An 11,108-nucleotide genomic window follows, 5' to 3' on the forward strand; every position below is an offset into this window, starting at 1 on the left:
CAAACGGGTTTGCCCCCCAAAAAAAACTGTGACGATGCGCACATCGCGGTAGGTCAAATTTAGCCCAGTTGTAAGCTACTGACACACACCATCCTGAGTTTCCGCTACATTTTGATACATTTCGCGTAATGTCATAAAATTCGTTTCTTGGTATGAGAAACTGTTTGAATGTGGCTACCACATGCAATATAATACGTGATATGATAACATTCAATTATATACAAAAAAGAGGAATTTAATACAAGGTTCTGACCATTCAAAAATCGTCAAATTTGAAGTCAATCGGTTTCGAACTCCTGCGTTCGATCCATGGAACCAAGGCAGCGCGTTCCATTTTTCGCGCCGCCAACAATGTTGCAACTTTCAACCGCTGTTTGCGAAAGTTCATAAAAAGAAGGAATCAAGTTTTTTCATCACAAACAGACTGTCTGAAACCCATTCCAAGTAAGACCTATATCATGAAGACGCTAGAGAAAGTGGGATTCTTGTGCAACTATACAAATGTCAGTACATATGCCCGATGTTTGTATATTTACAGTAACAGGTCATAGTGTCCAATTTCTCCTTCAAAAATTAGGTCATGAAAAATCAACCTGTTGTTGTATTTGTTCATGCCCAAATTCCTTCTCTTCTGTTTTCACCCGTAAAGTGGGTATCGTTTTGAAGCTTACTATTTGGCCGATATTCTTTCACTTTCATTTTTGTTCTATATAACTTTTAACAGAACATTTTTGAAGGCAAAGAAACTGTAAAGAAATTACACTTTTTCTCAAGGTCGAGCTGCAATACACATTGTGCAACTTCAAAACTAAGTACACAGGTGTCAAGCCAACATAACTATATTTCAGCCACATCTTACATTACAGGTGTATTGGTTAGAACTAGTTGCAAAAGCTTGCGATTCGAACAAAAATCGTTGAGAATTCGACTAAATGAGCCCAACTTACTATCGGTTATTATATTGTAACAACTACAGGATCCCAAAAGAAACAACACACGATAGATGAGGGAGGGTCTATACTTTATTAAACAATACACCAAATCGACGATGAAATAGGGCAAACGGGTTTGCCCCCAAAAAAACTAAAGGGTACCTATCTCGAGTGGAATGATCTCCATCATGCACGGTCAACTTTGAAACCTCGTTTCTCCAACAAACACCACCGGTAATGTACATCTACGACCTTGAGCGTGACGCCGGCTCTTCTTACATCTCACGTTAACGTATGACAAGGAAACACGCAAAGCGGAGTTAGAAGCGAAACAGTAAACAGTAGCAAACTCTCGCGGATTCTCGCGGATCACATTACCTTGGAAACGAAGCGCGAGATTTAAACGAGATCTTAGAGAGAGCTGCGCAGAACCGATGCGCATAGCGGTCTGCGGTTCGACTGAGTAGTCCAAAACAAGATGATAAGTTCTCTTTTCAAGATATGTATTACACCACAAACATGATTATAATAAAGCTCATAAAAAAGAATGAATGATATTATCATAAATCAAGGTCAACTTTTAGCCTAGTGTAATAACGTCAGTCCTTTTTTCATTATGTTTACTAAAAGAGTTGCCCTTGTGTATAATCAAATTTTCATTCCTCCCCATCTTAGAGGCTGGATCACCCGAGTCCACAAGGTGTCTGACAGTGACAGGGAGACGTCACAGAAGGAGATGCCTCTGCCTGTCTTCATCTTCGTCTTCACCAAGTTTAAGAAGATGCCACAGATGAACAAGGTTCTTATTTTCATAATTTATATTTCTCTTAAAGTTTACAGACCACTTTTACTCTTGTTCTTTGTTTAGGTATCTGTATTTAACATTATAGATCATTTAATGTTTCTTACAATAACAAACATACATTGGCAGGGAAAGACATAGCGTGCCTTCCCTGAATTGCAAAACGTTTGTTACAACAGTCATTCTGGTGTTTCACATACGGTTGCAAAGCAGAACATTATATTGTGTACATCCATGTACATAAAGATTACAATTGTTGAAATACTCAAATACAAAACAATACCTGAAATACAACACAATGCATTGTAGGTATGTAGGTAAAACGTAAATGCATCACATGCCCTGGTGCAAATAGAACTGGTCATGTCCTTGGTGCTGAAATACCATCACAATGAAAAGTAGATTGTCATTGATGCTATGGTTACAGCCCCAAACAGATTTAACAATACATTTAACAGTGGTCGAAATACTTTTTTTCAGTGTTCTGCAATATTGCAGAAGAGTCAAAATTTTGTTCTGCAATTTGGAAATACTTTCTGCAAATACACAAGCCTCTAATAATGGCTCTATACTACAATCTTGCAGGTTTATAAGCATGAACTATTGATTGATATCCAAATTAGTGAAGACAAATTTTTGGAGGTCCAAAAGGAAACAAAAGATAGACAAGTCAAGACAAAGTTGATGTAAATTAGTGAAGAAACTCCTGTTGTTTCAGAACAGGAGCTTAAGTGTTTTCTGTCCTAGCTTGGGGCCAAGAGCACCAAATCCCAAGTGCCAATTTTTCCTGCTGCAAAATTGCAGATTGTATAAATTTTTCTTCTGCAATCTTTGAAATCTATCTGCAGATTGCAGACTGCAGACAGGTATTTCGAACACTGATTTAAGTTTGGTTGTGATTTTGAATGGTAAATGTCTTACTATCAGATCCTGGAGGTATGTCTAGATGGGACAGACACCATGCAGAGGTTATCTTGTGAGGAGGATGTGATGAAAGCTGTGAAAGAGAGACAGCACTACGCCATGCTCAGACAACAGCTACAGAACAGGTAGATTAGTCTTGTAACATGTAAACTCCCACTTGATGCAAATCATTAGTTATGTATGTATTCTTGATTTTAAATTCAGATCTGCAATATTTTGCTTTAAAATGTATCACTGTTGCATACACTTTTCTTTTTCTTTTTTGAAAAGAATGCCTTGCTTTACTACATGTACAGTGAAGATTCACTCATCACTCAAAAGCATCCCAATGCATTGACCATGTACATGTAACTGAAGCTTTAGATTCTGAGCCAATAACCCTAACTTCAAGACCACCGTGCCATCTAACATGTATTTGTTTGTGCCTTTGTTTATTGGTTCTTCTTGTATTACAGAGGCCTGGAGGGAGAAACTGTGTCCCTGGAGCTGTTCTCCAGCAGCAGCAGCTCTTCTGTACCCAAATATGTCCTCCACATCACAGACACAAACACAGTCAGGGCTACAGACAGGCAGTTTGCTGTCTTTATTGTACCTCAGGGAAGGTAAGAGGTGGTGGTGTGTTCTGTAAACAGCAGGACTAGTAGGGCCTATGTACTGTACAGTACAATATATTACACTGTCTTTAGATATTCAAAATTTACAAGATTTATATAATTTTTAAGCAAATTTTTGTCTTCATTGTACCTCAGGGAAGGTAAGGGGCAGTGGTGTATTTTATTAATCTCTAAGCAGCATCTCTCGGCAGCAAGGCACTAAGTTGGCCAAGCTTTATCCAATTGGCCCATTAGAGATACACTTCAAGATAAGTAATTTGTGCTCAGTAGGACTAGTGGGGCTATGTACTGTACAGTATATGGCACAGATTCTCATTGGATATTCAAAAAAAGTTAGCAAGCGTAATTTCATAGAGTCTGACATAGCCATTATAGTAAACAGAAAATAGCATCAGGAGGAATAGTTTTCAGGTATTCTGTTGACAAGGTACAAATATTGTACAAGACAGTAGTAGCTGTTTCTAGTGAGGTAGAGTGGCTGTTTATTTTAGTGGTTCTTTATTTTTAGAGAAGTGGAGTGGCTCTTTGCGACAGACGATGGTAGGAGACAGCTGGCAGAGACTGCGGGGTTCAGGAGACTGGTGGTGGTCTCCCTGCAGAGGGAACATCCTTATGAGACCATGGCGGACATACAGAAGGAACTGTCAGCCAAAGTCATGGAGCTGGCACCTCCGGGCTTCAATAGGAAAATACAGGTGAATGTTTTGGAAGATTATAGGCTGAAACTCTGTCATAGCAGCACACAAGAAATTTATCAAGGTACATGTACTAATAAAAAATGCATACACTATTCAAGACATTATGAAGATGCATGCAAAGATTCTTAAGTAAGTCATGGATCTACCGTAAATCAGTTTGCATGAAAGTACTGGTCAAAAGATTTCACATTCTATTAACCAGAAATTTTGTATTGTGAAGATATGAGTACAAGGACTCAGTGTTACACAAGGGTACTATTAAGTTCAGTGGTGTGTCTATGGTACAAATTTAATGGTTCTATGTGTGTTTCCAGGTCCCATTCCTGTCTGTAGGTGAGAACATCGGTACCCGTACCGTGTGTTACGAGGGTACCAGTGACTTCAGCGGTCCGTACGTAGTGGAGGATGTGGAGGGGGAGGAAGGAGTAATCTTCAGGAACCTCATCTTCATGTCCAACAGGAACGCTGTCCAGTCTCAGGCCAGGATGGTGCAAGGTATTTGTGCGAATGTGTTGTCTCCAGCATCATGCTCTATCCAGAACCATGCCCACGCACAGTCCTGGATAGTCCATGTGTATCCAGAACCCTGTGCCTGGATTCTTTGATTCCCAGAGACTATTCAAAATTGTGCATGATCCAAACCCATTCAGGCATAGGCAGTGTTCTTCATACAGTAGAATGAGGGGAGGAGGGAATTGTATTATTACCACAACTGTGCATTGGGTTTTGAAAGTCAGAACATAATCAGCTTACAGATGTGTCCTATGTGTCAGAGATATTCTTGTGTAGTACTTTGCATTTAGTGATTATATCACAATAATTGAGCATTAGGCTTTGAAAACAGATCTGTCCTCTGTTTAGCCATAGCTGATGCTGTTTAAGCCAAGGCAGATGCCGATTTAGTACTAGTATGTAATGTTGAAAACCTTGTTCTCTGTCCCTTCTTCAGAAACCCTTCCCAAGAAGAGGGGTCGGCGGCGAGCAGGGAAGAAGCTTGTGGTGGATTGTGGGTACCTGGCCTGTCAGCATCACAGGGTCATGGTGGCAGGGCTGGGCTGTCTGCCTAATGTCAGGCAGTTACTGGGTAAATATCTGTGTAACAGTGGGGTCAAGCACCACCAACAATTTAAGGTATCCAGACTTTCTGGCCTTGCAGTTAGAGTGTTGGGTTCGTGAGCTGGTGGCATTGGGTTCAGCACAGGTTTGAATCCACAAGCCAGGAAACTGTATTACTCACCCCTATGTGTTTCATCTATACAAGTTCAGTAGGACTCTGTCACACATAGCTGACCATAGAGTCCCAATTCTTTTCCAAACCATGGATTAAAACATGTGGGTGTTTTAGAAGTATGTAAAATCTGTAAAATCAAGTATGTGCGTTTTAACTTTAGTCTCCATTTCTCCCTAGACACCAGACTGGATGTTGTGTTGGTGGGTCTGGGTGGAGGGGGTCTTCCTCTCTTCTTACACAAACACTTCTCCAAGGTAACATTGTTTAATTATTTGTATTTGTTGTTTATACCTATGTGTCTGTCTGCATGTCTAGTTATAGACCTTATGAAAGTCTAATAACTTTTGTAGTGTCAATAAAGTTTTCTCTTTATCCATTTTGTGTACTAGGTATATTTTACAATATTGTTATAATGACTATTTGCTTTACATGTACACTGTCAGTATTTGGGTTTCAACATGTAACGGACCTTACAAAGATTATAATGTCATTGTGTTCACACCTTATTACCTGATGATCCTTACCCCAGATCCAGATGGACGTAGTGGAGCTGGACCAGTCCATTCTGCAGGTTGCAGAGGGGTGGTTTGGGTTCCAGCAGGATGACAGAATGAGAGTACACATTGCTGACGGACTGGCCTACTTGGAGGAGAGGGCTAAACAGGGTACTAGTTTACTGCCTTGCGAGAAACCTGGGGAGGGGGTTCACTTCTTGCTCGAACGCTGGCTTTCTCTCCGCCGTAATCCGACGATTTCTTTAGGTTGTATGATCTAGCCAACCTCACCTCCTCTTCCGCGTCTTCCGAGAGGCTGTCCGACCAGGCCTTACGCACTAGCTCCGGAACTTTACTGTGCCGCCGAAGGCCTCTGATCTTCTCCTGGACGTTAGCACTACCCCGCTGTCGTCCGAAAAAGTCTTCATCTGAGGTTCCTTCTGGTCGCTCAAAAGTGCACCTGCCGCGGCCGTATGGTCCCGGGTGTCCTTTCACTGGTAGCCGACACACGGAACATCGTCTCTTCTTCTTCCTCTTCTTCTCACGATCAGACTCCATATTCGCAAAAACACCAGATGAAAAGACAAACCAAAGCAAGACCGGCACCCGCGTACCGTCAAGTCGAATGGCGAATCACGTGATCGTGTCAAAGGTTACGGGCCGAAACAAAAGAAACAGGGGTTTTCTAGACAATTAACAAAAATTACCAACGGTCAATTTTTCCCAAATAACCTCAATGCAATCAGAGAATGCAAACACATCTTTATTCAGTCTGACTGTTTGAAAGTATGTTCATGGGTGAATATCTGAGGTTAAATGCACTGAGAAATTAGAATTAAAAGGGGTAGGAAATTTTCTCGATAAGCCTCATAACCCCTGCTTCTCCTATTGGGTCAGTTAGTCCTCACTACTTGTGAGGCTGTTTCTGACTCAGGGAGAAGAGTTGCTGTTACAGTTCTATACCTCTAGCTCTATACCTAGAAGTGGCCAATGGCCTTGCATTGAGCGACACCGTTAAAAAAAAAGAATGGTAATATCATTTTTATTTCTCATCTCATTTTATCTCATAATCATATTTCAAAGGAAAATGTGTGAAAATTGGTGTGAAGTGCCATGATTATGTTATTGTCAATTGAGGCACAACATTGGGGCCTGCTAGAGATTTTAACCCAGAACCTTTAGGTCCTAAGCCAAGAATGCCTGTCCCCCTCCCAGGCAGCAGAAGTTGCCATGTTGTGATCCTGGATGTGGACAGTAAGGACGTCACCCTGGGGATGAGCTTTCCTCCACAGCCGTTCGTCCAAAAGGAATGTTTGACAAATGTCAGAGACGTGCTACATGATGATGGTAAGGCTTGGGCTAAGTGTGTGGCTTTCATCTTGATGTTGCGTCTGGTAATGTTTATCAACTTTCAACGAAAGGCTCTTAGCTTTCAAGTGAGGGAATTCTCACTAGATAGCTATGACCAACGCTTACAGTTAGATGTGTACAGTCTAGGAGAAACAGGTCATTCAGTGTGGTGTAACCAGCATGCCTGCAAAGCTGGTGTGTTTCGCTGTCGGGCAATCGTACCAACTACACAGATACTGATTAGTTAGGCATAATACCAAAACGTTAGAAACCATACTGATATTTTTTTCACACAGTTGACAAGATTAGCAGACATTTCTCTTGTGATAATAAAATACATTTTACGTTTTTCAGCAGTAGTCATAAAGTAGGGCAAGCCATTAATAATAGCTTTAAGCTAGTTGGGCTGCCCTGGCTGTGTTGTACCAGCCGAACCAATAAATAAATAAAAGTTTATCACTTTTCCCCAGGTTTGTTCATCCTGAACCTGTCCTGTCGGAACACCACCCTGCGAGCCTCTGCCATAGAAACCGTCCGCTCCGTATTTCCCAGGATCCTCAGCAAGAAGATCGAAGACGAAGTCAACGAGATTCTCTTCTGCTTTCCTCGCGAGAAGGACGTTCATGAGAGCGGGGACGCGGGACGAGCGGCGGAGTTTTCTTTAGAGGAGTTGGTGCACCTTAAGAAGGCGGTGGGGGTTGTGGAGAAGGTGGCGAAGGGTTGTGCACAGAAATGGGACCAGACTCTGGAGCTTACAGAACTGTTGGAGGGGCTGAAGCTAGCGTGACACATTGCCACAAAGCACTCTGTTACAAAGAAATATGTAGAAAACAATGTTCACTAATATTTCAAAGTTTGTAGTCCCTTGCAAAGTTTAAAAGCAAAATGCCTTCATGAGTAGGCATTACCCATAACGATGATTTGATAAAGAAATTGAATGAAATTAAATTACATTCAAGTCCTTTTAATGTTTTCATTCTGGCCAGTGTACCCTGGGTAACAATGTTGTATTGTTTAAGTATTGGATACCAATAGAGAAGTTAAAGTGAGGATGCGGGATGAGCGGTGGAGTTTTCCTTGGAGGAGTTTGGGCACTTTAAGAAGGCGGTGGGGGTTGTGGAGAAGGTGGCGAAATGGGACCAGACTCTGGAGCTAACAGAACTGTTGGAGGGGCTGAAGCTTGCATGACATGATATAGTTACAAGAAATTTAAGTCAATCAAAGGGAAAAGAAGACCATAGAAGCTAAATTTATCCAGATTGAGTTTATTTTGTGATGTGAAACTGCAACAGTGCCCAACAATTGTAATGAGTTCTCTCCTCAAAATCCAGAAGTTGCAGTATTTGCACATACAAGCATAAAAGATGAATTTATTTCTTAATTAACTTATAGTCACTGGAACAAAAAAGTTACTGAGTTTGTATCATTTAAACTAATCTGTGTTTGTACAATAAACTGTTCTCTGAAAGTTTAGTATTTTATTACATCATGAAGATTACACATTCAGAAAAGCACAGCATTATACAAAAAGAAAAAAAGTCAAGATAAAAGTAGTTTTGTTACACTTTTATTAGTCCTTTATGTCCTCCTGATTAAACCCAAGTCTCATGTTTTAGAATGCTTTTCATAAATTGTCTAGGAATGAAATAACAAAGAAGCCATGTTGTATATACAGTGAGTGTTTTAGACCTTATTTTTTGTTCAATGCAGCAGAGTTGAAAATATAACCTAATCCTTTGTAATCAAAAGCTGAATCTTGCTACATACACTTTGTCTAACTTTTTATTTTATTTGACTTTCAACATATGGTACCCAAGGCAGTGTCTCAGTATCCCTTGTTGTAGAGGTATCAAGACTTGTGGGAAAATGTTTTACCTTTTTTATCACAACTTGATGTGCATGCTAACTTTACTTCTCACAGGACGGCACCCATACACAGCATATTGGATTGCCCCATCCTTAGGCAGGTAGGACAGCTCATCGGAAATCTGCCTTAGTTTGGCCTGGAAAGAAGAAAGATATAAAACTAGAAAGGCCGACATTTGCTCGGGATTTCACTCTATCTCCCTCCCCATTCCAAAATGGACGGTTCCATATCAACCTTCCAGGATCAACTATTTAATACCTCCCTCTTCAAAACAATTGTTTTCCAAACCTTCATCATACAGTGCCCTGCAGTAGAAACATACTCGACACCACCATACAGTGCTTTTCAGTACTCTTAAACACCTAATGTGAAGTTCTTTTCAATAACAAATATATGTATTCTCAAAACCCCCATGTAGTGCAATCCATACCATGGTATTGTACTGTATGAACTGAAATACATGTATGATAAATATCTTCATCGACTAAGGTAAAGGAAAATATCATACATTGTTGATCATGATCATCATGATCTCTTCAAATGCATTTGTAGCATGAAGCTACACTCAAAATACTCCTTTTCCTTTACAGTTCATGGACTCCCAGTAGTTTGTGTAAAATCATCTTTATGAGAGTAAATATTAAGTTCTACTTACCCCAGTTATTGAGTGTCCCAGTCCTTTCTCCAACAAGACGTCCCGGGCACACAGCTCTATATGCTCCCTCTCCAGAGGTAGGAATGGGACGACATGGTTTACCAGATTGTGGCTCAGTAACTCTGCTTGCCAGAAGCCGGTTCCTGAAAGAAGATCGGTATTAATTAAGTTCTATTCCTTTATAGGCCCTACGAGACAAGTTGTGTTTTTTTTTTGCTGCATTTTGTAATATAATATTTCTATAGCAAATTACCACGCATGCATGCACGCACACAATATCACATAAAACTGTGTAACATGACAGCAGCCTACCTTTTACACACTCTTTGTCACGTTGCATGAATCCATCGCAGCAGTAGTACTGCGTGTGAGAGCAGGTTGCTTTCCTATACGTGGGCGGGCTGTTTGGAAAGATAAAAGTGATCTAGCTACTTGAAATAAATACGAAACAAATCAAGCAACTGGATAAAGTTAGGAGTTTTGGATATATCCGCTATCGTTCAGTAGTGACTGAGAATGTTTACAGCTTCATCTAACGTACGTGTGGCATATAGAAGCCCTCCAAATGATACCTGGTGCAAGTCCAAAAGAAGTAGCAAGTGTACGTGTGCTCCTCGGTGACTTTTTCAATGCAAGGATACTTCTTGATTTCCGTGCACACGTGGGGTCCCCCGGCAGGTGGAGCATCTATTAACACAAACACAAGGCAAACGTGAGGGGTTTTTATTCACCAGAGTTCAAGCCAAAAACCTAAGAGAGATTGACAGGATAACATTGGTACTGAAGCTCAGAGGTTAACTTACCTCGACAGGTAATTCGAATTTCAGGCACTTCTTCCCAACTGCCGCCCCGTGATACCTTCCAATATTTCTCGCTTTCTTCTGGTCGCATCATCTTATCTTCAAGAACTGCCAACGTTGAGGCAGCATCTCGCTGTTCTACCGCCACGCGCCAACTGCTACCGTCAAAGAACAGGTAGAACTCTGCTTTTTCATGTTTGTAGACTGGACGGTCAGCGCGGGTCTCAGTCTTGACATAGTTGCCCCCTGCTTCTCCTTGCAGGCCCTCGATGCGTATGTTAGGGCACCAAGCTGTTGAAATACAGATCAGTACCACTTTGTTTATGATCTCGGACCTAGAGTGATGTCTCGTCCTGGAGGGATGCCTACTAGTTAAATTATATTTGGCTAAATATCATGGCAGCATTAGATTTATGATTATCACTATACTAAAACAAACTGCTGGATAAAAGAAGAGTTTAGATAAATACAAATAAAGACTCACGTTGTTCCCCAAGTGCATTCTTGATGATAATTTGCTCAAAGTCCTTAAGGGCGAATGACTCTCTGTCAACGCCATTTCTTCTCAGCTCCAAAGCCTTGTCGACAATCGGTTCTGCTGCTGTGTTACTGTAGTCAAAGTAAGTAAAATTGCGTAAGACAAAACTTACATTAGATAGGTATACATAGACGTCAAACCATCCACTACTAAGTATACTAGAAGTGCTATTAAATCAGAGCTCTCAGTCATAAAGCTCAAAA

General features: G+C 40.9%; 2 protein-coding genes across 2 annotated transcripts in view; one reads left to right on the forward strand and one right to left on the reverse strand.

Annotated features, from left to right (window-relative positions):
• Window positions 1-8,491, forward strand: part of LOC109484641 (methyltransferase-like protein 13) — an 11,597-nt gene extending 3,106 nt beyond the window's left edge. The window contains exons 5-14 of the mRNA XM_019787987.1: window positions 1,608-1,731; window positions 2,662-2,783; window positions 3,114-3,260; window positions 3,781-3,967; window positions 4,285-4,465; window positions 4,920-5,054; window positions 5,379-5,455; window positions 5,731-5,866; window positions 6,911-7,042; window positions 7,516-8,491. Of these exons, the coding sequence (XP_019643546.1) occupies window positions 1,608-1,731; window positions 2,662-2,783; window positions 3,114-3,260; window positions 3,781-3,967; window positions 4,285-4,465; window positions 4,920-5,054; window positions 5,379-5,455; window positions 5,731-5,866; window positions 6,911-7,042; window positions 7,516-7,832 (1,558 nt within the window). The 3' untranslated portion in view covers window positions 7,833-8,491. The remainder of the gene's footprint in view (window positions 1-1,607; window positions 1,732-2,661; window positions 2,784-3,113; window positions 3,261-3,780; window positions 3,968-4,284; window positions 4,466-4,919; window positions 5,055-5,378; window positions 5,456-5,730; window positions 5,867-6,910; window positions 7,043-7,515) is intronic.
• A 107-nt stretch (window positions 8,492-8,598) lies between these two features.
• LOC109484336 (torsin-1A-like) overlaps window positions 8,599-11,108 on the reverse strand; it is a 5,296-nt gene continuing 2,786 nt past the window's right edge. Inside the window, exons 4-9 of the mRNA XM_019787589.1 lie at window positions 10,852-10,976; window positions 10,371-10,658; window positions 10,140-10,254; window positions 9,880-9,968; window positions 9,568-9,710; window positions 8,599-9,048 (exon numbers count right to left, since the gene is read on the reverse strand). Of these exons, the coding sequence (XP_019643148.1) occupies window positions 8,929-9,048; window positions 9,568-9,710; window positions 9,880-9,968; window positions 10,140-10,254; window positions 10,371-10,658; window positions 10,852-10,976 (880 nt within the window). The 3' untranslated portion in view covers window positions 8,599-8,928. The remainder of the gene's footprint in view (window positions 9,049-9,567; window positions 9,711-9,879; window positions 9,969-10,139; window positions 10,255-10,370; window positions 10,659-10,851; window positions 10,977-11,108) is intronic.

The sequence above is a fragment of the Branchiostoma belcheri genome, unplaced genomic scaffold (genome assembly GCF_001625305.1).
Source record: "Branchiostoma belcheri isolate BF01 breed outbred unplaced genomic scaffold, Haploidv18h27 scaffold7, whole genome shotgun sequence".
Taxonomy (NCBI): Eukaryota; Metazoa; Chordata; class Leptocardii; order Amphioxiformes; family Branchiostomatidae; genus Branchiostoma; species Branchiostoma belcheri.